The sequence below is a fragment of the Arvicanthis niloticus genome, chromosome 15 (genome assembly GCF_011762505.2).
Source record: "Arvicanthis niloticus isolate mArvNil1 chromosome 15, mArvNil1.pat.X, whole genome shotgun sequence".
Taxonomy (NCBI): Eukaryota; Metazoa; Chordata; class Mammalia; order Rodentia; family Muridae; genus Arvicanthis; species Arvicanthis niloticus.
The window spans coordinates 21,371,517-21,396,525 of NC_047672.1; the positions used below are offsets into that span (position 1 = coordinate 21,371,517).

Genomic DNA, 25,009 nt, shown 5'->3' on the forward strand with positions numbered 1-25,009 from the left:
GGAAAGGGATGGAGTAATGTAGTTTGCATATGAAGGGATGTCCCAGAATATTCATACATTCAAAGCTTGGTCCGAAGATGTTGGCAATGTTTTAGAAGACTCTGGAACATTTTGAAGATGGGATTCAGCTGGAAGAAGTGAATCATTAGGCGTGGGCTCTTAGGGGTATTTTATTCTAATCCCACTCCCTTCGTAACTGTTACGAGATAACCATCCTCTGTCATAGAGTCATGCAGCCAAGGTATGCTGCCTCTCAAAGTGACTGTAGATGGAAACCTCAGAATCTATGGGGAGGCAGTAAATAGTAGATATAGACGGGTAACCCTTTTCGAAAATACATTAGGACGAACTTAACTGAAAAGATTAGTAGCCAAGAACTTGGTTTAACAGTTTAATGGGGGGTGAGCTAAATTATTGATGGCTTGCTATTACTGTAGTTTCCCGAAACTCTGTGACAATGAGACATTTGAGACAGCAGGGAGGGATAAGGAAGTGGGAGTCATGGGAGAATTCCACATGAATGAAGAACAAGATCCAGGCGAGCAGCCAGGATGCGGCTGCAGGAAATGCATTATGTCCAAGGCCTTGGAGTCTAAATTGTGCATAAAGTGTTGTTTCTTGCCATTAATCTACTGGTATGAATCAGACTCAAAAGAGAATCACATGGAACCTGTTATGCCTACAGGAACCCAATATGAAGTGACTTGAGTGTCATGGTACAGAATCTAGAATCTTGAGTGAAAAGAACTACTCTAATGCGCACACTAAAACAGATAGATTTCCAGATCTGCAGGATTCTGTAGATCTAATCCAACCCTTTTATTTCACATATGACAAATCTGGTGTCATGTATCTTGCCAAAAATTCAGAGGACTTTTTGCTAAAGCCAGTATGGACATTTTGTTTGTTCTAGTGCTCTAATACACTACTTCTTAGCAGGGAGTACAAACAGATTTACCTTTGTTGGTATAAATAACCTAAATAATAAAACTAAATAATAAAACTCGTGGTTATAGCTATTACGATGAGACAAAATTTTACTATGTCTTCCTTTACGCTGTAACAACCATCCACGTCACCCAAACGCAGTTTACTGTTCCTGAATGTTAAGAAAGAACATTGGTTATTTCCTAATGTCACTATCTCAATGAGACAGTTCTCTATCAATTTTTAAAGTTGTGTGTGTGTGTGTGTGTGTGTGTGTGTGTGTGTATGAGTGAGTGTGGTGTACATATATGTACAGCTATATGGGCTCATATATGCTGTCTGTACACACGTGGAGCTATATGGGCCCAGTAGGCTCTATTGCCCTCTGTCTTATTCCCTTGAGATGAGATTTTTTTCTATTAACCTAGAAGAAGGCTGGTGCCCAGAAAGCTTCAGCATCCTCCTGAATCTACCCCACTATAGCACTGGGGTTACAGGCTTTTGTATGGCACGCCCATATTTTCTTATGTGGGATCTGTGGATCTGAACTAAAGTTCATATGCTTGCATCCTTACCTGTTGATCTATCTCCACAGTTCCAAGAATGTTAATTTTAATTTGTCCTCAGAATTTAAATACATGTTTACTGTGAACAACTTTTAAATAGTGATAAGCAAAAGAAGATGAAAATTATTCTTCTAGAAGCTTTATACTCTTAGAAGCCAGCAACAACCCACAAATACTTTCTAGTCTTTCCAATTTTTTGATGTATCATTCTTTTGTTAACATAATACTTTTTTAATAACTCATACATGTGCACAATGTAGTTTGACCTATTTATCTACCTCTGGCTTCTCCCTAAATTCTTCCCAGATTCTACCCATTCCCCACCCCTCCCTAACTTTATGTCATCTGCTTTTTTGGTAATTCACCAAGCCCACTTTGTGTTACACCTACAGTCACAGGTCAGTTGGCATCTCTTGAAGCATGGTTGATCTATCAGGGACACTCTTAAAGAAAACTTGTTCTATCTCTCCTAGAAGCTACTGACTACCAATAACTCCTCAGCTAGGAATTGGGTCTTTGGAGGCACTCCCTGTTCCATGCTAGAATGTTAACAGGCTTGATCTTGTGTGGGTCTCAGTGATGAATTTAACTCTAATACTTTTCTACTTTCCAATCCTTTCTTTAACTCTAGTTATACACCATTTGTAATCTTACTTTTTGAAAAGATAGAAAAAAATGCAACTTCTTTGTGACAAGCAAAAAAGTATTTTCATTATATAATAATAGAATGTAGTCTGAAAAATGGTACCCGACAGCTCTTCTCTTTCAGTTTTGGTATGAACTATATCTGTCCATATCAAGTCCACTTCTCGAAGGTCCACCTCTCACATAGTACTTTCTATACTGTTTTTCACCTCTGCTGTCTCTCTTAACTTTTGGCTACAACTCTCAGTGGAAATTCCTACCAGAATTTTTTTTCAATGGACCTTAAAGTTGAGAAGCCTTCCAGGATCTGATATTTAGCTAACTGGTAGTGAGAACAAAGGTGAACTTCAGATTGTCTAACAGGGGAGAGCGTGAAGTCAAATGACTGTCCCCTGGTCCTTTGTCATTATAGACATGAATCATACCTACAGATCAGAACATGTAAATGTTGATGATAAACTTTTTTGGAAATCAAAGTAAATTTTGTACCATTTAAAAAATATATAACTTCATCTTAATAACAATTATACATATTTCTACCAATAGGTTATGGCTATGCAATAAATCCTAGCTAATCCTCCCTGTTACAACAAAACCACTACTTTTCCCTAGAAAGACAGCCCAATATTAACCACCTCAGTCCCCAAGCCCAGGGAATAGGGGAGTCAACCCTTCATTAACTTCTTCAAGCTGATTATGGTTGTTGAGATATTACAAGAGGGGCAGGGGGAAGAGTAAATTGATAAGCCTCTGATGATGTGTCTTCACTGCATCCAGATGGAATTCCAGGACATCAGAGGGTCAAGCAGGTCTGCTCAGTTTGCTTGATGAGTAGATACACCAAGGCTGTGTATTCTGCAATATACAATTCTCAAAACAAATTTTAGTATCAAGATAAATTTTTGTTTGAGTTCTGGAATCTAGTCTTCTGGTGGCCTGCCTTTATCATGTCTAATCCATATAATTCTGGGAGTTTCTATGAGGGTATGCTCCCACCATCCACCCATTCCCTCCTCCCTGCTCTCAAATTCCCCAACACTAGGAAATCCAAACTTTCAGGCACCAAGGCCCTCCACTTCCATTGATGCCTATCCCTTTACCCCATCCCTGCTCCTCCAATTACTATGAGGGTGTGCTCCCACCATCCTCCCATTTCCGCCTCCCTGCTCTCAAAATTCCCCAACACTAGGGAATCCAAACTTTCAGGCACAAAGGCCCTCCACTTCCACTGATGCCTGGCAAGGCCACCCTCAACTACCTATACAGGTAGAGCCATAAGTGCCCCCCCCCCCCCTTGTGTCTTGGGCTGGAGATTCTAGAATAGTTACTCCAGCTTGTTTCGTAGGACCATTTGCTTGAAATACTGTTTTCCAGTCTTTTACTCTAAGGTAGAGTCTGTCTTTGCACTGAGGTGGGTTTCCTGTATGCAGCAAAATGTTGGGTCCTGTTTATGTATTCAGTCCGTTAGCCTATGTCTTTTAATTGGGGAATTGAGTCCATTGATGTTAAGAGATATTAAGAAACAGTGATTGTTGCTTCCTGTTATTTTTGTTATTAGAGGTGGAATTATCTTTGTGTGGCTATCTTCTTTTGGATTTGTTGGAAGATGATTACTTTCTTGCTCTTTCTGGGGTGTAATTTCCCCAGAAATTGTATTGGAGCTTTCTTGCTATTATCCTTTGTAATGCTGGGTTTGTGGAAAGATATTGTGTAAATTTGGTTTTGTCATGGAATATCTTGGATTCTCCATCTATGGTAATTGAGAGTTTTGCTGGGTATAGTATCCTGGGCTGGCCTTTGTGATCTCTTAGGGTCTGTATGGCATCTGTCCAGCATCTCCTAGCTTTTATAGTATCTGGTGAGAAGTCTGATACAATCCTGATAGGTCTGCTTTTATATGTTACTTGGCCTTTTTGCCTTACTGCATTTAATATCCTTTCTTTCTTTTGTGCACTTGGTGTTTTGATTATTATGTGACATGAGGTATTTCTTTTCTGGCCTAGTCTATTTGGCATTCTATAGGCTTCTTGTATGTTTATGGGCATCTTGTTTTTTAGATTAGGGAAGTTTTCTTCTATAATTTTAATGAAGATATTTACTGGCCCTTTAAGATGGGAATCTTCACTCTCATCTATACCTATTATCTTTATGTTTGGCCTTCTCATTGTGTCCTGGATTTCCTGGATGTTTTGTATTAAGAACTTTTTGCATTTTGAGTTTTCTTTGACAGTTGTGTCAATATTTCTATGGTATCTTCTGCACCTGAGAGTCTCTCTTCTATCTCTTGTATTCTGTTGTGTCTATGATTCCTGATTTCTTTCCTAGGCTTTCTATCTTGAGGGTAGTCTCCCTTTGTGATTTCTTTATTGTTTGTATTTCCATTTTTATGTCTTGGATGGTTTTGTTCAATTCCTTCACCTGTTTGGTTGTGTTCTCTTATAATTCTTTAAGGGATTTTTATGTTTTTTCTTTAAGGGATTCTACCTGTTTACCTGTGTTCTTCTCAAATTCTTTGAGAGTGTTATTTATGTCCTTCTTAAAGTCTTCTACCATTATCAGTAGAAGTGATTTTAAATCTGAATCTTGCTTTTCTAGTGATACAGGGAATTCAGGACTTTCCTGTGTGGGAGAACTAGGTTCTAATGATGCCAAGTACCCTGGGTTACTGATGCTTATGTTCTTGCAATTGCCTTTCGCCATCTGGCTCTCCTTAGTGCTACCTGCCCTGTCTCTGACTGGAGCCTGTCTTTCTTATTATCTTGGTTGTATCAGAACTGTGTGGTGTGGGTGTTACTACTGGGGTTAGAGCTGGGACCCAAGATCTGCTCAGTGCTCAGGTGCAGACAGGAAGGGACCAGTGCTTCAGGCCAGGAGTGACTTCCTGGGTCCTAGTGGGTCCCAGTTACTCCCTGTTTGGGGCAGGTATTACTGTTTCCTTACCTAAGATACTGCCAGGGTCAGAGCTCCTGGGAGGCCTGCTTTTTCTGGGTTCTGTGAGATTGAGGGCTCAGGCCCAAACTGGAAGGAGATGATAAACTCTTATCATAGGCTTGCTATTCTTCCAAAGGGCCTGTGTTTGATAACCAGTACCTATATTAGGTATCTGTCGACTATCTATAGCTCTAGTTCCAGGAGATATAATGCTTTCTTCTGGACTCTAAAGTCACCTGCATGCAAATGCACATATGCCTGCACAGACATGTATATATGCATATAATTTAAATTTTTAATTTATATTTTAAAACAGTGGAAATGACAAGATCTAGAAAAAAGCAAACTTCTAGGATATGCAAATACACAAAGGAAACACAACACAATAGATAGATAAGACAGGAACTCACCAAGAATGCTTTTGGGAATGAAAAAGTCTGAGCATGAGATTTCTCAACAGCTCCATGCCACGGAAACAACTGCTCAACTATGTGATATACACACACAATTCCCTTGTCACCCACATGAGTTATTGGATATAGAAGAGAAGGAAATTGTATCTTTTCCCTCTAGGACAGAGTCTAGCTTCTGCAGTTCAATTTTTTTCCCTTCCTTTTTCCAATTACTTTATCCTTTTCAAAAACTTCTTAAATTAATTTGTAAAGTTAGCAAAAAGGTACTGAATTTCATTGTGGCATTTTCATTATGTGTGCCACTATATTCTGTTCTGATTATCAGTCACCCAAGCCTCCTGGCTCAAAATAGGCACTCCTTAAGCTTTTATGGCACGGATATTTGATTACCGCCTCTCTCTTTCTTTCCCCATTAAGATCTTTTGCTCAATTCTTATGATTCTCTTTCTAGTTGCATGACCTACTCACAGACAATTATAAGTAAATATATATGCATGTACATGTGAATACACAGAAATATATAGAATGAAATATGTAGTGCTTGCCTTTCTCAGTCTGGTTTATTTAACCCAACAGTGTTTTTCAGTTTCATTTATTTTATTTATTTTTTTTTGTAAATGCCAAGATTTCATCTTTCTTTATGGCTGACTAAAATTCTATCACTTATATGTACCTTTTTATCCTTTCAATTGCTGATGGACATATCAGGTGGTTCTGTATCTTAGCTATTGTAAACAGAACATCAGCAAACATAGATGTGCAAGTATTACTCTGGTCTTTTAACTTAGACTCCTGCAAGTACACGACCAAAAGTAGACGAGAGCTGGCTGACCTGATAAGCTACATTTTCAGTTTTTTGAGAAAATGTCACACCGATTTCCACACTGGCTGCATGAAGCTTTTACCTGCAATAGCAGTGTTTAAGGGTTTTCCTTTATCTAAAACATTTGTCAGAATTTATTTTTTTGTTGTTTGTGTGTGTGTGTGTGTGTGTGTGTGTGTGTGTGTGTGTGTTGTTTTGTAATAGCATTTAGACTAGGGCAAGACAAGAATGTCAAAGTAGTTTTGATTTTCATTGCTCTGGGTGACTAAGGATGTTGACCACATTTGTTGCCGTTTGGATTTCTCCTTTGAAAACTGTTGATTGTGTTAATTAGCTCATTGATTGACTGGTAGACTTATTTCATTGGTGCTTAATTTTTGTAGCTAGTTACAAACCCTATAGAGTTGCATATCCTATATGTAACAGACTTAGTTACCTGTCAGACAGACCTGATAAATGATGGGCAAAGATTTCCAAACACTCTGTCTGCTCTTCTTCCCCCTGCAGATTGTTTCCTGTGCTATACAGATTTTAATTTCTTGCCATCCCATTTGTCAGCTCTTTCGGCCATTTCCTGCACTGTCCATGTCCTTTTTGGAAAGTCCTTCCCTGTGCCTATGTCTTGAAGGGTGTTACTATGTATCTCTCGAGCCATTTCAGATACTATGTTAAATTTCAGTTGCTTTCCATCCCTTGAAATCAGGCCACGGAGACAAATATCTCTGTCTCCTGACCATAGGAAAAATGTCCAGCAATGCAGCAGCCTTGGAAGGTAGTGAAAGATTCAAAAGTCAGAGAAGGTCTCTTTAGCCTAGGAACTAGGACAATTAAAAGTTCATGTAAAATGCCTTCAGCATGTTCATTCCACAGGGAACTAAGAAGACAGAGGAGGGACTGTAGAGAACTAGCTAGAGGAAGAATAGATACTTTTTTTAAGTAAATAATTGCCCTCTAGAGAGCCATAAGCTCTGAAAAGTTATCAGCTCAGACTGACAAAGAAAACCTCCACACCCAAGAAGAAAGGACTTCCTAAGGACTGTGCCACCTGCCCAGCCAAAGTGAGTCTTGTGTATGAGGTTAGCACTCTGCCTCAGTGGTTCCCTACATGGATGGTTCAGAGCAGGTGATGAGAGTCTGCTACCAAAACCACTTAGGCAGCCATCATGGCTGTTAACCTCTCCGGTGTTCTCACTTGTTGCAGTTAGAAGTATTTTGAATTCCTCCAGTGACTTATTGATAAAACATTGATTTCTGGCCACTAAAGAGTCCTAGGTCAGTTACCCAACAATGTACTATTAACAAAATGTTCTATGCAGGCAGGCATTTATAAAATGGAATAGTATAAATTAAAAGTTACTACCTAGTGTTGAAGCATCTGTCCTATGTTGGAATGAGAAGGAATGGAGGGGATATGGGGTTGGTAGAAGACCCAAGGGCAGATGTAGAGCCCCCCCTCTCTAAAAGGCAAAATGGTGAACCATTTCAGCATTCAGGAGAATAATCCCTATAAGATGAAGGAAAGTTTGATTCTTGATCTGTTAGGAAATTTGTTGTTATAGTGGAATTGTCACCCTGGATTTTATCAAGATTGGACTTTAGATGAAGACTTGTATGGTAGATTATAAGCTTTGGTTTGATCCAGCAGTTTTGTCATATCTAATCACATAGCCACATTATTTCCTTGGTCCCTGGTTTTAAAAACCATCACTGCAAACAATTGTATGCTCAATCTGAATACTTAATAGGAAACCCCATGATTATTAATATTGTCTGACCTATAACTTTATTAGGTATGCATAGAACGCAAAAAGACCAAATACTTTATTTTTACTTTCTTTGTTGCTTAGACTGTAATTTATATGTCTTAACTTATCATAAACCTTTAGGACTACACGATATTTTAATGCTCACTAAATCTAACACTTTCACTCTGCACATGAATGATGCATACTTCATATAAAGCAGCTAACCAGACGATGTGTAAATGGAATTTAGTGCATGCTGCAAGCATATCTTACCATACCATAATCTCAAACATATCTTCAAAGAAACAGAAATATTAGTTGTTTCTTTATTTCTACCTTATATCTACTGTATAAAGTATTTGTTCTCCTATATAAAATACATCTACTGCTTGCTGGCATAGGCAGTCTTTCTTCAGTTAGTGGGATGCTACTGAAGCTTCCTATGTAAGACAGGAGCTTAGCAACTCACTCTCTCTAGCTCCCCTGCCAGGGTGAATTTGTAGAGAGTGAATCCTCTTTTGATAGCACCAGTAGTTCATGTTCCTCCCTCTGACAAGGCCCTCACCAACTGTCATAGGACATTGAGAAAAGTGGAATGAAATTCTTCTCTAATTGTCCAAAAAAAGATCACTACATGGTCATCCAACAAGACAAACAGAAGTTAATTTTGGTCTAAACAGACATCAAGATGTTACGGGAATAAGAAGATGAGGAGTTTACGCTGTGTGCAATGGGCACTGTGTGTGGATGGACTAACTTAATTTCTGAAATGTATCGCAACCGGAATTCTGTAATTAGGCTTAGGTACTACGGTTTACTGCAGATTGTCTTGAGGCCACAATCTGTTAACTTTCTGGCCTTAAAAACACATGCTCCTACTGTCACTTGTCTTCATATTGGTGGACAGAATGGCCTCAGTACTGTAGGCTTTCTGAGTGGAAGAATTGCATCCTTTAAGATTTTACTAAGTACTTAGCTGAAACAAATTTATAGCCATTAGTTCATCTGATATATATTCAAAAACTCCGAGGAAATGTGTCATCAACCACACATTTCAGAAGAAGAATCTGAAGTTATGGGGGTCAGGTGATTCATTCATGAAGAAGGTAGACCGCAACTCAGATTTCCTAGCATTTCATTTAAAGCGTTGCCTATTCTCCAAAACACATATCTATTGGTATTTCAGGATACTTTCCTGAATCCTCCATCTAAGATGCCCACAAGTCTCCTTCCATGAGTCATATCTGGCCAAAGACACTTTTGTCTGTTAGACAGGCTGCCTTTATCGTGGTCCTTAGGTGGATCTAAGACAGAGACAGATGACCTCTCCCTGACCCTTGGATTCCCTGTTCATAAGATAGAGGAAACTCTGACTCCTGACTCCATGTTTCTTTTCATCTCTACACTTTTACCACATTTGGGGGGAATCTAAATCACTCATACCAACCTGAAAGTGAAAATTCTGTCTGTAAGCAATAAGCAGCCTAAGATTGGTAACAAGTCCAAAATGAGACACTCCCTCTGTTGACTTAGGGTGAGCTCTGTGGACTGTCACAGGCTCCCTGGGCAGTGCTTAAAATCTCAACCAGCATCTCCCTAGGTTCTGACCCAATTCCCTAACCTCTAACACTGAGAATCTAAAGCCACCCTTCATGGTTTCCATAGAGATACCTTCTAGCCAGAGAGGTACCTTCTTTGTGAGAATGGAAATAAGATAAAAGAGGATAATGGGGTTACTTTGATCAAAGAATATTATATGTAAGTAAGACTGGAAAATAATGAAGCATACACTCTGGATCAGAGGTGTGGGGAGGCCAGAGACCTGCTCTGTCTAACAATCTCTTCTCCCACTCCAACAGTTAGGTAGGGCTCCAGCACCTGATACCAGATAGGGAGATCAGGGTGGAATTATGCTCTTCAGAACTCTTATAATTGAAGCTGTGTCTCTGCTCTGGTTGCTGTGATGTTGATACACTGAATGTCCTCTATTTTGTTACAGTGGTTTACATACACATTGATCTCCGCAGAATATTCCAAGGTCCAATTTTTAAATTTTCTTATTTTATTCTGCAAAATCGCTGATGGTTTTAAATGCACACTTTATATCAAAAGGAAATATTTCATCTAGGTGAGTTGAAAAAATTGATTAAGCTTTCTTCCAAACCCCTTTTCCTCCCCCAATCCCAGCCATATTTCTTCTTCTCAAATGTTTCCATCCCTTAGTACTCATCTGTTCTACTTCCATATCACCTGTGCCTACCATCTCACCTCATTTAATGCATCCTCCCCGGATATCCCCTTCCTATCTTCCTGGCATCTACAGGTAGTTAAATACATGAAGCTAAAAATTCAAAACTAATATACACAAAAGAGAAATGACATGGAAGGGGGGCCTGTGTTACCTCACTCAATATTTTTTTTAACTTCACCCATTTATCTGAAAGTTTACAATTTGATTTCTCTTCAAAGCTAAATATAATTTCGCTGTGTATGTGCACCACATGGTCATTATCCTTTCATTTGTTAATGGATATCTAGGCTGATTCTATTTCCTAAACAGTATAAATTAAGCAACAATAAGCCTGGTGCAATGTCCCAACTCAAGCAAATAATTCCTCCATCAGTGCTCATGATGGCAACCCTAATGCAAGAGGGCACATACATATAGCAAGATGCATGAAAGAAGGAGGCAGAGGGACTTGGAAGGAAAATATTTTGTCCATAGTGCTTAGCACAACTATACTTATTTTTAAATTTTTAAATTAATCTCTCTATTCATAAATTGTAAGATACAAGAAAGAAAGACAGATACAAAACACCCTGAACTCTTCTTGGAACGATGAGCTCCTTAGCAGATTTTCATCTCGGGGACATAAGCCTCCTTGACACAGATGCATGAAACGAACAGCAAATGAGAGGATTCCGTGCAAAGCCACGATCTAGACTTTCAAGAAGCATGGATAACAATAGAACTGAGATGCTGGAAATGATGCTGACAATCATGAAGGCATCTTTATTCTTCCCGTACATTTGATGGGAAGACATGGCCACTGCTATACCATATTATACAACCTGCCTTTCTGCCCTATTAACTTTCAATGCTACTTCCCCACGCCCAAGCCTTTTTTTATTTTTCCTGGACATTAAATTTCCCTAACTGTTCCTTTGCATCTGTGATACTTTTCTTCTTTTTCTCCACCCCTATTATGGATTATATTTCCTTCAGTGCTGATTGATTATTTATAACTGTTTATGGCACAAGATGCTAGATATAAATTAATGGCCAAATCAGGGGTGTTAACCATCAGAAACTTATACTTTCGTATGAGAAGCCAAGTCTCCCTTCCTCCTTTAGTTATCTGCTTGTTTGTTTGAAAAAGAGATTCAAAGAGCCCCTGCAGAACTGAAACTCCCTTTTGTAGCTCAGACTGTTCTTGATCTCTGGTCTACCCCGCTCCAACTCCCACATGATAAGATAACAGAGAAGTGCCACCATGCCTATCTGTATTTTCTCCTCAAACCAACATCCTCTCTGTTTTTTTTTTCTTTTTTTTTTTTTCAGGAGAATATATTCAATGTCCTCATTATTTCTTCCCTTAACCACTTAGAAAAAAAAACAAACCAAGCTATGTACCAGCTCTAGTTCCAGTTCTAGTCTAGAACTTAGTGCAAAAAGTAAAATGATATTTTAACTTGCCTGTCCTTGATTCTACTTCCTGTACTTCTGGCCAGCTAGCCCAACTGTGTCATGAGAGAAAATGTGACCTGGGTAAGTGAGTTTATCCTCATGGGTCTCTCCAGTGACACACACATCCAAGCTGGACTCTTTGTCCTCTTTGGGGTCACCTACCTGATGACTCTGCTGGGCAATGGGCTCATCATCCTGTTGATTGCACTGGACCCACGACTCCACCTGCCCATGTACTTCTTCCTCTGTCACCTGTCAGTGGTGGACATCTGCTACACCTCCAGTGGGGTCCCCCAGATGCTAGCACACTTCCTCATGGAGAAGAAGACCATCTCTTTCGCCCTATGTGGGACCCAGCTCTTCTTTGCTCTAACTCTTGGGGGAACTGAGTTTCTATTGCTGGCTGCCATGGCCTATGACCGCTATGTGGCTGTCTGTGATCCACTGAGGTACACAGTGGTCATGAGCCCAAGGCTTTGCATGGGTCTAGCAGGTGTCTCTTGGTTTGTGGGTGTAGCTAATTCTGCTGTGGAGACAGCAGTCACCATGCGCCTTCCTACCTGTGGGCACAATGTGCTCAACCATGTGGCCTGTGAGACACTGGCACTGGTCAGGCTGGCCTGTGTGGACATCACCCTCAACCAGGTGGTGATACTGGTCTCTAGTGTGGTGGTGCTGCTGGTGCCCTGCTGCCTGGTCTCTCTGTCCTATGCCTACATTGTGGCTGCCATCATGAAGATCCGCTCTACCCAGGGACGCCGCAAAGCCTTTGGTACTTGTGCCTCCCACCTGACTGTGGTCTCCATGTCTTATGGGATGGCCCTCTTCACTTACATGCAGCCCCGCTCTACAGCCTCTGCTGAGCAGGACAAGGTGGTGGTAATCTTTTATGCTTTGGTCACCCCCATGCTGAATCCTCTCATCTACAGTCTGAGGAACAAGGATGTGAAGGCTGCTTTCAGCCGAGTTCTGATGAGGAACTTTGAATCAAAGAATTAGAAGAAAATTTTCAAAACAAAAAGTGTCCTGTTAAAGATTGTGAACACATTTAATGGGTGGTTCATGTATATAGCCCACATACCAATGCCAGTCACTAAAGTTACTTTCCCAATCTTAGTCAGTATTGAGGTATGAGCTACACATATAACCTGTCCTTAAGTGTGCCTGTGTATGTGTGTGAGGGAATAGTTATCAGGACCTAAATCTACATGATGCTCCTTTCAGGTAATAAGGAGCAGAATTTTACCTCTGGTCTTTATTGTGGCCTCTGCTTTAGTTCAAAGAAAACAAATTACAGCAACATTAAGATGTAAATGGCATTTACAAAATCAAATTAAATATGTACATTTTTCTTAACTGAAAGGAAGAGAAAAAACAACATAGCAATATGTATGAACCAGAAAGGAAGGTTAGTTCAGACATCAGAGTAATGCACACTACTTTGTCAACACTCTATTTCTGGGATGGCAAGATGGATTAGTGAGTTAAGGTAATTGCCATCAATAACGATGATCTGTGTTTGATACCCAAGACCCACATGATGAAAAAAAATGTCTGACTCAGAAGTTATCCTCTGACATATACACATTTACTGTGGCAAACTCACGCCAGCCTTAATACACATTCTGAGCACACGCCTGAACACAAGGCTGTACTACACATAATCAGAGGTCAGCCAAGGAATTAAGCATGACAAGAACTCTGTTTCTCCATCAGAAACAATTTAAGAAACGCCAAAACAAGTGAGTTCCAATCACACAAAGTAATGAAACAAAACAGTAATGATCCAATATTAACAAACATTTAAAACAACTTTTCTTAAAAAACATAATTATTATACAAATTAAATAATTAAAAAATAACACATCTCTCATTTGTTTTTCAAAAAAACCAAGCAATACTTCAGCATAATTTCAGAACAATCCAAACTTTTACCCAATGCATAGGGAACAGGTTGAGGGAAAGAGCAAGATAGAATAGAGCAGATATTAAGTTTCTAGTGAAACTTTTGTTTCAGTGGCCTTCAGCATCCTCACAATGTCACACAACCTCACATCTTTCTACCTTTAAACCATTCTTATCATACGCAAAACAAAACGCCATTGCAACCAGGCAGCCACACTTTCTCCCAGCTCCTGAAAAACCACCACGGTGCTTTCCATCTATGGACCTGTCAACTTTGACTGTTTTAAATAAATGAGGCCGTAAAGGTGGTACCCAATTAATCAGGTCTGAATTTTTCACTTAGTATGTCTTCTGTGCTCTATCACTGTGGAAATAGAAGTTGTTTTACTTTTTTCAGGCTGAACCAGAAACAAACTCATAGCTGGAAAAGACAGCTCAGCTGCTGCAGGCTAAAGCTCACAAGAAAAAATGACAAAAATAAGTGCATGTAATGTCAGCCATCAGATTCTTGACATGGGTCAAAAAAGGTAGTCTGTTTAGCAAACACTGCTGGCAAAATTGGATACACATGTAAAAACCTGAAACTAGATTCTTATCGCTCACCCTCTGCAACATCAACGCAAGGAAACAAAAACTTCAATGTAAGATCCAAACGTTTGAAACATCTAAGAAACAGAGAGAATATTTCATGATAAAGGTTGACTTGTTGACTCGACCTCCAGTACACCAGCCATGCCATGCTGTTCTTCAGCCTGAGTCCTGAATACTCTTGGGCTAGTCAGAATCCTCAAGCAGCCCACAGGCAGAACACCATAAACCTAAACTTTTCCTCACCTTTCCCATGAGTTCACTTATCTTCTGCTGCTCCCCGTGAAGTATTGGGACCCATCTCTCCTGCCCTACGAGTGATGGCACAGTAGGTGTCATGTGAAAAATAGCACTTGGGAGGCAGAGGCAGGCGGATTTCTGAGTTTGAGGCCAGCCTGGTCTACAGAATGAGTTCCAGGACAGCCAAGGCTACACAGAGAAACCCTGTCTCGAAAAACAAAAACAAAAAAACAAAAAAACAAAAAAAAAACACAAAAAAAAAAAGAAAGAAAGAAAGACAGAAACAAAGAAAGAAAGAAAGCAAGCAAAAGAAAAAGAAAAATAGATCATCTGGTCTAGATACAGCTCTCGTCCTGTTCTAATCTAGAATGTAATTTTGATCTCATCACTTCTACTCTCTAAGCCACACCCAATCTCCTTTTGTTTTTTGTTTTGTTTTGTTTTGTTTTGTTTTGTTTTGTTTTGTTTTTTGAGGAAAAGAGGTTGAAAGGGTTTCCCAAGTTTCTTCCAGCTTTTTCAAAACATCTCTACAATTCTCATATTGTTCTTCTCATCAATAGAATAGATTTTGATGACTACACTGGGCACTCAAGAGACACTTTTGTGACTGAAGCTTGCTGAAAAAAAAATATGGTATTGGGAAAGCCATAGCCCCAGAAACTCAGCAGCTGATGTGTGGAACCTGTTTCTAGCCTTAACCATTACTACAAAGGAAGAAGACGGACCCGAAGTAAGATCAACTACTCTCCTACATCACTCACACCTACTGTAATCCTATCTTCTGACCCTGCATGCATGAAGAATGTGGGTTGGAGAGTATCCATGCTACATATTGTTGCATATATAAAAGTAAATTTATAAATACAGCATGCTGAGTCCCATTAGTGTTGCTCATTATGTATTTAGGGTTAACCCCTTTTCATTGGACAACCTATCAGACAGCCCATTCCTGGAAGAGACAGGTTTTTCTCCTCTCAGAAGTCATTAATTGTCTATGGCTCTTCACCTAGAGGTTGTGAGATTGCCCACATCAAAATTGACATGTCAACTGAGGTTGTCATTATATGGTTGCCAAACAAGAGGCCTGAAAATTGACAAGACGAGTTGGCATGCCAACATGTGATCCAGTTTTAACTACACCTATTTCCCCTTCAATATATAATTTTTTCAATAAAATGTTCTCATGGACAATTTAATGAATGGTATGATACATTCTAATTATTCTCAACCTTCTCTTATATTCTTCCCACCCTGTTCAATGTCCTTTTTTTCCCAAAAATGCTTTTGTCACATTCACGTTTTCATGGTTTATTTTGAGACCCATTGAGTGACAAGGAGGCAATCTGTGTAGTCATCAGCTTAGAAATACCCATTGGGGCCTGATGGGCTTACCAATGATTACTGAAGACCATGAATACCTCTCACCCAGATTCTATCAGTAGCCAGTAATTCAGTGGGTAGTGAAAGGGAACCATTGATCCCTCCCTCATCAATAAATAGCTATTGTCAGGCCCAGACCCAGGTCCAGTACAACAAACTGCACCTGCAATGAGTTTATATTTTTAATAGTTATGTTGTGCCCAGAAGATTTATACTTCTTTCGGCCCTTCAAAAGCCAGTCCGTTTTACAAAGATAATTTACTGGAAATGCTAGAAATGAAAACAGTAGGTCAATTTCTTCATATTACTGTATCATTATATGAGGCTATGCCATGTCTACACACTTTTCATCTCATTTGGATACATATTTGATAATATTTACCTTTGTCTTGGTTCTAGACATTTACATGTATAGATAATTTAAAAAGTAAAAACCAAGAGTTATGTTGTTATTAACCAGAAATAACCTGTGGCGCCTTCCTAGACAACACTATTTCTTGATCTGAGCATTCTATAGTCATCCAATTGTGTGGATATATTTTCTACCATTTTCCAACCAAATTGGAGTTGGAAATATATCATCTGACATCAAAATGTATCATAAAGTAGATGAGGTGCATTTTTACGAGCAAGAAATCATTTTAATTATAATCCAGTCATATTTATTTTGGAAAATGGTACCAAATAATTCTTGTTTATCTTTGGTAGAGTCTCATCAGTTCCTACAATAGATGCCTTTTGGACTCCAAATTCTCAGCATCATTCTTTTTCCTCTTCTTCCACATGATGTTGTTCAACTTCTTGCTTTATCTTTGCCTTTCCTCTTTGTCTTGGCTACAAAGACAAAGAATTAGATTTAATTCTGAATTAGATTTGCCATAGACTTTGAAGCTGGGAAGCTTTACAGTCCTCTGGGGTCCTAAGTTGAACTGGGTAGGTAAAGGGAACAGAGATGAGCCTGAGATTCTCTGAAGGAAAAGTCATATAACAGTTCGGGTCTGTTACACTAAAGGGATAATCATGCATATCAGGAGAGTATTATCAGCACCAAGGAGACCAAGATCATTTTAGAGACTGTAAACTTGAAACTTGTCAATGGGTCTCCAGTCCTTTGTCATGACAGTTCTACTGTGTTGCACATACTTCCAACATCATAGGAACTAACTCAGAGTTGGAAGGAGGAAGGAAGGAGGTTTTTTTGTAATCTTCCTATAAAGCACAACAAGGGTCTCAGATTTACCAAATCCTTTATTATTCTTTTCTTTTCAGTTCCTCTCACAAGGTCAGAGAATCAATGCCTTGCTCCAGACTCCTGCCAAAATTCTAAAATGAGTCATAGACCATCTCATTAGCCCAGAAACTACAAGGACAATTAAAAGTTGAGTTAAGATGCTTTCAAAATGTGGATCCCACAGGGAACTTTAGAAGCTGGGTAACAGAGTTGTAACTGGAGGAAGAGTGTAAAAGAACACTCCAGAAGTAAGTAATTGCCCTCTGGAGATTCCAAAGCTCTGAAAATTATCAGTCCAGACTAATAGAGTAAAACCTCCATGCTTAAGAAGACAAAAAATAAGTTCTTCAAGGACTTTGTTCGAGAGGGGCCCACCCAACTGAATCCTTTACATGAGGTGAGTACTTTGCTACAGTGACTCACCCACTGGGAAAGTTCTGAGGAAGTAGTGAGGTGATAGAGCCCAAAATTTTGGGAGCATCCAGGACTGCTATTGTAACCCCTACTATATGTTCTTATTGGATGCAGCTGGATATGTTTTAAATTGGAACTTTGATTACATAAGTCATTTCTTTAAAATCCTCCTTTGCTGTTATTCAATATGCAATTCAACTAAAATGCTCAAAATACCATAGATAAACATTCCTAGAACAAAATATTGTAGCTCAAAGGCTATTTTTCTTGGCCTTAAAATATCTAGACTGTTGGGGTGAACAGGAATGGACAAGGGATGGAGTTGATAGAGGATCCAAAAAATGATGTGAAACTCAGCCTTAACCAAAAGGAAAGAGGCTAAATATTCTCAACTGTCTAATGCATAATTTTTTAAGGAACTAAAGCAAATTTAATCCTACTTTGTTAAAAAGTTAATGAACATCACACTGTGAAAATGATGAGAGAAAGACTTTGGAAAGAGACTCCTGTATCAGAGTATAACTGGTTTTTTTTTTTTTTTTTCTTAGCCCAACTGATTTTCCCAGTATTAATGATATGCCTCTTTATCCATTATACCTTTGGTCCTCAGGACAAGAAATGCCATTTGCTGAACTCTGCCCACCCCCCCCCCAAAAAAAAACAGTTTATGTGTGACCTAAATTTTGTGACAAGAAACTCAGAGACCCTTCATTTTATATGTGTTTTTACTTTATTTATATATTTATGTTGTAACACACATGAAAATGGCATGCAAAGGAATGTCAGAGCACAAACTACAAGAGTTGTTTATGATGTGGGTTCCAAGGATCACACTCATGTTCTCAAGCTTGATGACAGGCATCTCCAGCTCAGAGACATCCCCCCGCCTCTGATATTTATTTCTTGGCAAAATTTTCCTGTGTATGCATAGAGTAATGAAACATCAAAGAGTAATATTTTTGTTAATATGCTGTTTTAAACTACCATACATATTTTTTAATTTAATTTATCACAACTATAAAGAATCTTAATGCTCACCAACTCTAATATACTATTTGGAAAAATGGATAAAATGTTTGTGCTGCAGAAATATTGCTATTTACCTAATGATTTTATATTAGATTTTATACAGGCAGAAAGATGTTCCCATTAACCTACCATTGTCATTGCTTCCAGATTTGAGAAGCAAACATTGGTTATTTATTTACTTCCACTTTAAAACCTTCACATTTCTACTGCCTGGGGGCACACAGGACCTGTCTTCAATTACTGAAGAGATGTTGGAACTTCCTCTAATCAGAGTATAGTGACACAACCTTTCCATAATTTTTGCAAGTATAACTTTTTGGAGACACAGAGGTCACCTTTGGGCTCCAATAATCTCTGCTCCTGTCACTGGTCAGGGTCTACAAAGTATACGGTATATGCCTATTAAATGCAGAAAGGTGAACTGAAATTTTCTAAATATCTGAACAAGACCATTAATCAAATAAAGAGTTGATCTTTGTATAAAACCAACAGCAAATATTACTAAAACAAATAGGTGGGAAATTCATACAGCAATGATGCTGACAGTGAATACACATTCAACCTGGGTTCCTGAAATGTCTTGCGACAGGGGGTTGCAATTAAGTTTAATCATTGAAAGTTATTATACATGATCTTGTTCTCTTACCCCATTCTTTAACTTTTGATCTTCTGTATGTCCCACTGTCACTTGTCCTCATGCTCATGAATAAACTTACCTAAGTGATGTAAACTGTCTGGAACGTAGGAACAATGACCAGTAAGGATTTACTGAGTGCTTTTCCAAAATGTATTTGTGTTCACTGATTCACCTGACCTTACTTGACAGACTTTGCAGAAAGCCTTATTTTTTTTTTATTGTTGCTCACATGATTCCAATGAAGAAAATAGGAGGACAGAGGTCAAGCAGCTTGTAACAGAGCAGGTTCTTTGCTCAAATAGGCAGGCTGAAGCTGAGATTCCCTGACTGCACATTAAGAGCATCTCCTGCTCTCACAGGCTGGAGCTGAGATTCCCTGACTGCACATTAAGAGCATCCCCTGCTCTGGAAGGCAAGACGCCAGTCTGAACCCAGCATCCATGGCTCACAAGCATCCTACACCTTGGACTATATCTGTCAACAACCCTCTCTGCCTCTCACTAAAAGTTAGATAACACATGAGATCATAAGCATAGGCTTCACATTGGTTCTCAGGTAGATCTGAGACATGTGCAGGTGATCTCACTGTGCCCCTTGGATTCTTTACAGGGAGAAGTAATTCCTTCCATTTCTAGCAGGGTTCACTGCACTCTGGATAAAATCTGGATTCTTCACACTATGATACAGATGAGGATTCTTTCAACAGTCACAAGTGACCTGGGAATGGTAGCAAGACCAAACAGAACCATTCTCTCTGATGACTCAGAGGGAGGGACCTGAAATATTCCAGGGTTCTGAATCTCAGCTAGCACCTCCCTAAGACTGGCCCTGCCCCTTAATTTTCACTAAGAACCCAAAGCCACTTTCAACCCTTCATGGTTCTCACTGTGATATTTTCTGATCACTGCAGAGTCAGAACCCAAGGGAGGCCATAGAGTCTGCAACACTGAGCAACACTCTACTCTCCCCATTCAACAATTAGATGGGACTCACACCACTGTATCCACCATGGGAAATGAGAACAGAGTTATGCTTTGCAGAACTTTCGTGTTTGATGCTGTGTCTCTGTTCTAGTTGTATTAATGATAATTTACAATATTTATATTGTTTAACTATATATGCACAAACTGGTTCACTGACTTCCAAGTAATACACCAAAATCCAATATTTTTATTTTCTTGTTGATTCTGTAGAAACACTGATGCTCAAAGCACAGAGTCTTAGTATTGAAAGGTAAGTTTTCTTAAATATAGAATAAAGGCATGAAGCCTGCTATATTTAATAAATGAGTTATTTACCCATTAAGAAAAAGCATACCTAGAGATTAGACTGCCAGTAAGAAATTGGATGGGCATTTAATTGGATTTTTCAAGAACAATCAGCCACCATGGACAGTAGACAGTCTCATGCAAACTAAATGAGAAAGGAGAATTTCCACAGTGAAAGGACTGAGAGCTTTTTCATCACTTCATACTTTGTGTCAATATGTCTGCCTCTCATTGTTCACCAAAAACTCACATACTTTCTTAAATATCTAAATAAAGGCTGAAGTTTTATTATTATCCAATTACTGACCTTGTTCCTTTCATAGCATTTAACACAATTTAATTAATGTGTATGATTTTTAAATTAATTTCTTTGCCCCTGATTAAATTATATGAATGAAGACCTTGGGACTTACGATTCTGTCTTGTGTTTTGCACAGACAGGGACTCCCACACCACTTCTAGCATACAGGAGATATCCATCTCAAAGAGGGACACATCCTAAGGGAGGAGGATGTGGGAGGATTCTTTTCTACACCATCACTTACACTGGAGTTTACTGAGAGCAAGAAGTACAGCAGAATGGATGCTTTCAAATGTTTCAAGGGAATGCTACAGCACCCATCTCAGGCCCAGTGGTACCTATAAGACTTTAGCTACTATTGTCTGACATTGAAGAATCTGCCTTTCTTTCCACTTTCCCTATTGTCATTAAGACTTTCCACTTCCCTGCTTTCCTTACTGAGCTTTGTTGTTGTTGTTTAGTTTTGCTTTTATTTTTAAATCGTGTATTATTCTCCTTTTTCCATCATTTATTTTATTTGTTCTCGATCCTTCTACATTGGCAGACTTCTCCCTATATTGCTTCAATTTGAAGAATGCTAGAAATTTTTAAGGTACATTTAAAGTAGGGGTTGGCTACTCAGAATCTCATGTATTTGTGTCAGTGACCAAATCTTCCTTTCTGTATTGTTTTGGATATGTCCTTTCTTAATTACCCAGGTTAAAGCAACAGGCTGTGTCCCAGGTCCAGCTGCAATCCTAGCCTACGACTCAGCGCATAACCTATGGTGACACCTGTATACTCTCCCTCCCTGACCTCTGTTCCTCCTACTCCTGGCCAGCAGTCCCAGCCACTCCATGAAGAGAGACAATGCAACCTGGGTAAGTGAGTTTATCCTCATGGGTCTCTCCAGTGACACACACATCCAAGCTGGACTCTTTGTCCTCTTTGGGGTCACCTACCTGATGACTCTGCTGGGCAATGGGCTCATCATCCTGTTGATTGCACTGGACCCACGACTCCACCTGCCCATGTACTTCTTCCTCTGTCACCTGTCAGTGGTGGACATCTGCTACACCTCCAGTGGGGTCCCCCAGATGTTGGCACACTTCCTCATGGAGAAGAAGACCATCTCTTTCACCCTATGTGGGACCCAGCTCTTCTTTGCTCTAACTCTTGGGGGAACTGAGTTTCTATTGCTGGCTGCCATGGCCTATGACCGCTATGTGGCTGTCTGTGATCCACTGAGGTACACAGTGGTCATGAGCCCAAGGCTTTGCATGGGTCTAGCAGGTGTCTCTTGGTTTGTGGGTGTAGCTAATTCTGCTGTGGAGACAGCAGTCACCATGCGCCTTCCTACCTGTGGGCACAATGTGCTCAACCATGTGGCCTGTGAGACACTGGCACTGGTCAGGCTGGCCTGTGTGGACATCACCCTCAACCAGGTGGTGATACTGGTCTCTAGTGTGGTGGTGCTGCTGGTGCCCTGCTGCCTGGTCTCTCTGTCCTATGCCTACATTGTGGCTGCCATCATGAAGATCCGCTCTACCCAAGGACGCCGCAAAGCCTTTGAGACCTGTGCCTCCCACCTGACTGTGGTCTCCATGTCTTATGGGATGGCCCTCTTCATTTACATGCAGCCCCGCTCTACAGCCTCTGCTGAGCAGGACAAGGTGGTTGTGCTATTCTATGCTGTCGTCACCCCCATGCTGAATCCTCTCATCTACAGTCTGAGGAACAAAGATGTGAAGGGTGCTTTCAGCCGAGTTCTGATGAAGAACTTTGAATCAAAGAATTAGGAGACAATTTTCAAAAAGAAAGGTGTCCTTCTGAAGTTTATAGACCCATTTAATGGGAAGATTTTATGTGTGGCCCACATACCATTGTCTGTCATTTCCTTTAATTTTCCAATCCTGGCCATCCCTGGGGTATGAGCCACTCATATAACCTGTCCTTAAGTGTACCTGTGTATGTGTGTAAGGGAATAGTTATCAGGACCTAAATCTATATGATGCTTTTTTTATGTAATAGAAAGCATAATTTCACCTCTCATCTTTATTTTGGCTTCGGCTTAAATCAAAGAAAACAAATTAGAGCAACTTTAAGATGTAAATACCATCCAGAAGGTTAAATGAAATATGTGCATTTTCTTAACTGAAAGGAAGAGAGAAAACAGAATACTGGTGTGTTTGAACCAGAAAGGAATTGCACATATGCCATTTGTTAACATTGTAGTTCTGTGATGCAAGATGCCTGAATGGGTTAAGGAACTTGCCATCAAGTCTGAAGACTTGTTTTTGAATGCCAGGATCCACATGATGAAAGAAAAGGTCTGATGCATGAGTTATTCTCTGACATCCACAGCTCTACCATAGCACAGTCGCACCTTATCCAACACACATAATTAATTAATTAATTAATCAGTAAATAAATAAATAAATAAACAATGTGACTCGATTTTCTTCCTAAGATCTGTAAATATGTAATTAACTTTTCCTCATTCTATAAGAAAAGAAATATCTACAAATTTCAAACTTGTCTGTGCCCAAGGAATTAAACAGACTTTAGTCCAGAAATACAAAAGCTGAGCTGGGATTAGAAGTCAATCAAACACATGCTGGACAAGCATGAGAATCTGAATTTAATGCCAAGAACCAATATGTAATGATTGGTGTGGTGCCTTAAGAGATGGCTCAGAAGTTAAAACCACTTGCTGCTCTCACAGGGTTTGGTTGCAAAGCATTTACAAGGCAACTAACAGCTTTCTGTAACTCAAGTTCCAGGGGATCTCATACCCTCTTTAGGTATTTGTGGACATCAGGCACACATATGGTACACATACATATATAAAGGCGAAACACCCATATATATAAAATAAAAATAAAATAAATAAAAGCTTTTTAAAATTGTTGTGTTAGAACGCACCTGTAATTCAGGGGCTTAGCAAAAGGAGTAAGGTGTCTGCTGCTCACTGGTGCTGAGCAGAATAGTCAAATAGGCTGACACCCAAGGCTGTCCAGTTTTCATTCACGTACACATATGTCTTCACACACAGTGCATGTACACATACACACACACATACACACAAAATTATACACACAAAAAGAAGTGCATGAGTCATGTGGTCCACCTTAATAGTAGAGAACTCACACAGGATCCTAAGCCTGGTGACATCAAGATTCCTGCAGATCTGGGCGCGTGCAAGTCCCACAGGCATCACTTTTCTTCTCTTCCCAAATTGCAGCGAGGACAAATGGCAGTTCAGCAAGTCACGTATTAGCGATCTTGGACAAATATCTAACAATGTTTTCTAACCATATACTCTTGCTAACTCTCAGGAATGCATTCAGAGCACACACGTGACCACAAGGCTACACATTATCAGAGGCGAGCTTACATACTAAGCAAGGAAGGAACTCTGTTTCTCCATCAGAAAGAATTTAACAATCACCAAAATGAGTGAGTTCCAATCACCCGAGATGATGAAAGAAAAGAGTGATAACCTGATCCTAACAAATATCTAAAACAACTTTTTAAAAAAAATAATTAAATATCATTTAACAAAGCAAAACATACCGCTTATTTATCTTTCAAACAAAAATAAAGAAACACTGCAGCATAATTTTAGGACAATTCAGACTTTTACTCCATACATTGGGAACAGGTTGAGTGAAGGAGCAAGATAGAACCAAGCCGACATTAAGTTTCTAGTGAAATTTTTGTTTCACTGGCATTCAGACTCCTCTCAATGTCATACAACCTCACGTCTTTCACATCCACAAAAAAAAAAAAAAAAAAAAAAAAAAAAAAATGCCATTGCAACAAGACATCCAATCATCCTAGCTTCTAAAAACCATTGTGGTGCTTTCCATCTATAGACTGGTATGAGTATTTCAAAGAAATGCAGTCCTAAAGGATGGGCCCTGTTGCATTTGGATTTTCTACTTAACAATGTCTTCTGTGCTCTACTGTGGTAATATGAGTTGTTTTACTTCTTTCTGGCTGAATGAGAAACAAATTCATGCCGGAAAGATGCTTCAGCTGCTACAGGCTAAGGCTCACAACAAAAATGACAAAAACAAAGTGGGTAACGTCAGCCATCAGATTCTTGATACAGGTCAAAAGAAGACAGACAGCCTCTATAGCAAGTGCTGCTTGGAAACTTGGGAACACATGTAGAAAACTGAAACTAGATTCTTATTAATTACCTACTCCAGCATCAATCCAAGATGGGTCAATAACCTTAATGTAAGATCCAAAGTTCTGAAACTTTTCTAAGAAACAGAGAGAGCATTTTAT

The 25,009-nt window shown here is 39.4% G+C and overlaps 2 protein-coding genes across 8 annotated transcripts; both read left to right on the plus strand.

Moving 5' to 3' along the window:
- The first annotated feature begins 7,288 nt into the window (after positions 1–7,288).
- LOC117720873 (olfactory receptor-like protein OLF3) lies at positions 7,289–13,993 on the plus strand. Its single transcript, XM_076913191.1, has 3 exons — positions 7,289–7,363; positions 10,050–10,178; positions 11,613–13,993. Exon 3 carries the CDS (start codon positions 11,799–11,801, stop codon positions 12,735–12,737), a length of 939 nt encoding a protein of 312 aa, XP_076769306.1. The 5' UTR covers positions 7,289–7,363; positions 10,050–10,178; positions 11,613–11,798; the 3' UTR covers positions 12,738–13,993.
- Positions 13,994–17,343: 3,350 nt separating this feature from the next.
- Positions 17,344–23,167, plus strand: LOC117720867 (olfactory receptor-like protein OLF3). 7 transcript variants are annotated; one of them, XM_076913448.1, is made up of 5 exons: positions 17,344–17,479; positions 19,522–20,395; positions 20,868–21,065; positions 21,430–21,591; positions 21,770–23,167. In XM_076913448.1, the coding sequence occupies exons 4-5, from the start codon at positions 21,495–21,497 to the stop codon at positions 22,507–22,509; spliced, it is 837 nt and encodes a 278-aa protein (XP_076769563.1). In that variant the 5' UTR covers positions 17,344–17,479; positions 19,522–20,395; positions 20,868–21,065; positions 21,430–21,494; the 3' UTR covers positions 22,510–23,167. The 7 variants fall into 7 exon arrangements, with proteins under 7 accessions (XP_076769563.1, XP_076769566.1, XP_076769561.1 ...); XM_076913447.1 differs by having other exon boundaries at positions 17,346–17,479; positions 20,356–20,395; XM_076913451.1 differs by lacking the exon at positions 20,868–21,065.
- Positions 23,168–25,009: the final 1,842 nt, after the last annotated feature.

Coding starts and splice junctions, on each gene's coding strand:
- LOC117720873 (XM_076913191.1), top strand. CDS start 11,799: ATGAGAGAAAATGTGACCTGGGTAAGTGAGTTTATCCTCATGGGTCTC.
- LOC117720867 (XM_034519563.2), top strand. CDS start 21,568: ATGAAGAGAGACAATGCAACCTGGGTAAGTGAGTTTATCCTCATGGGT.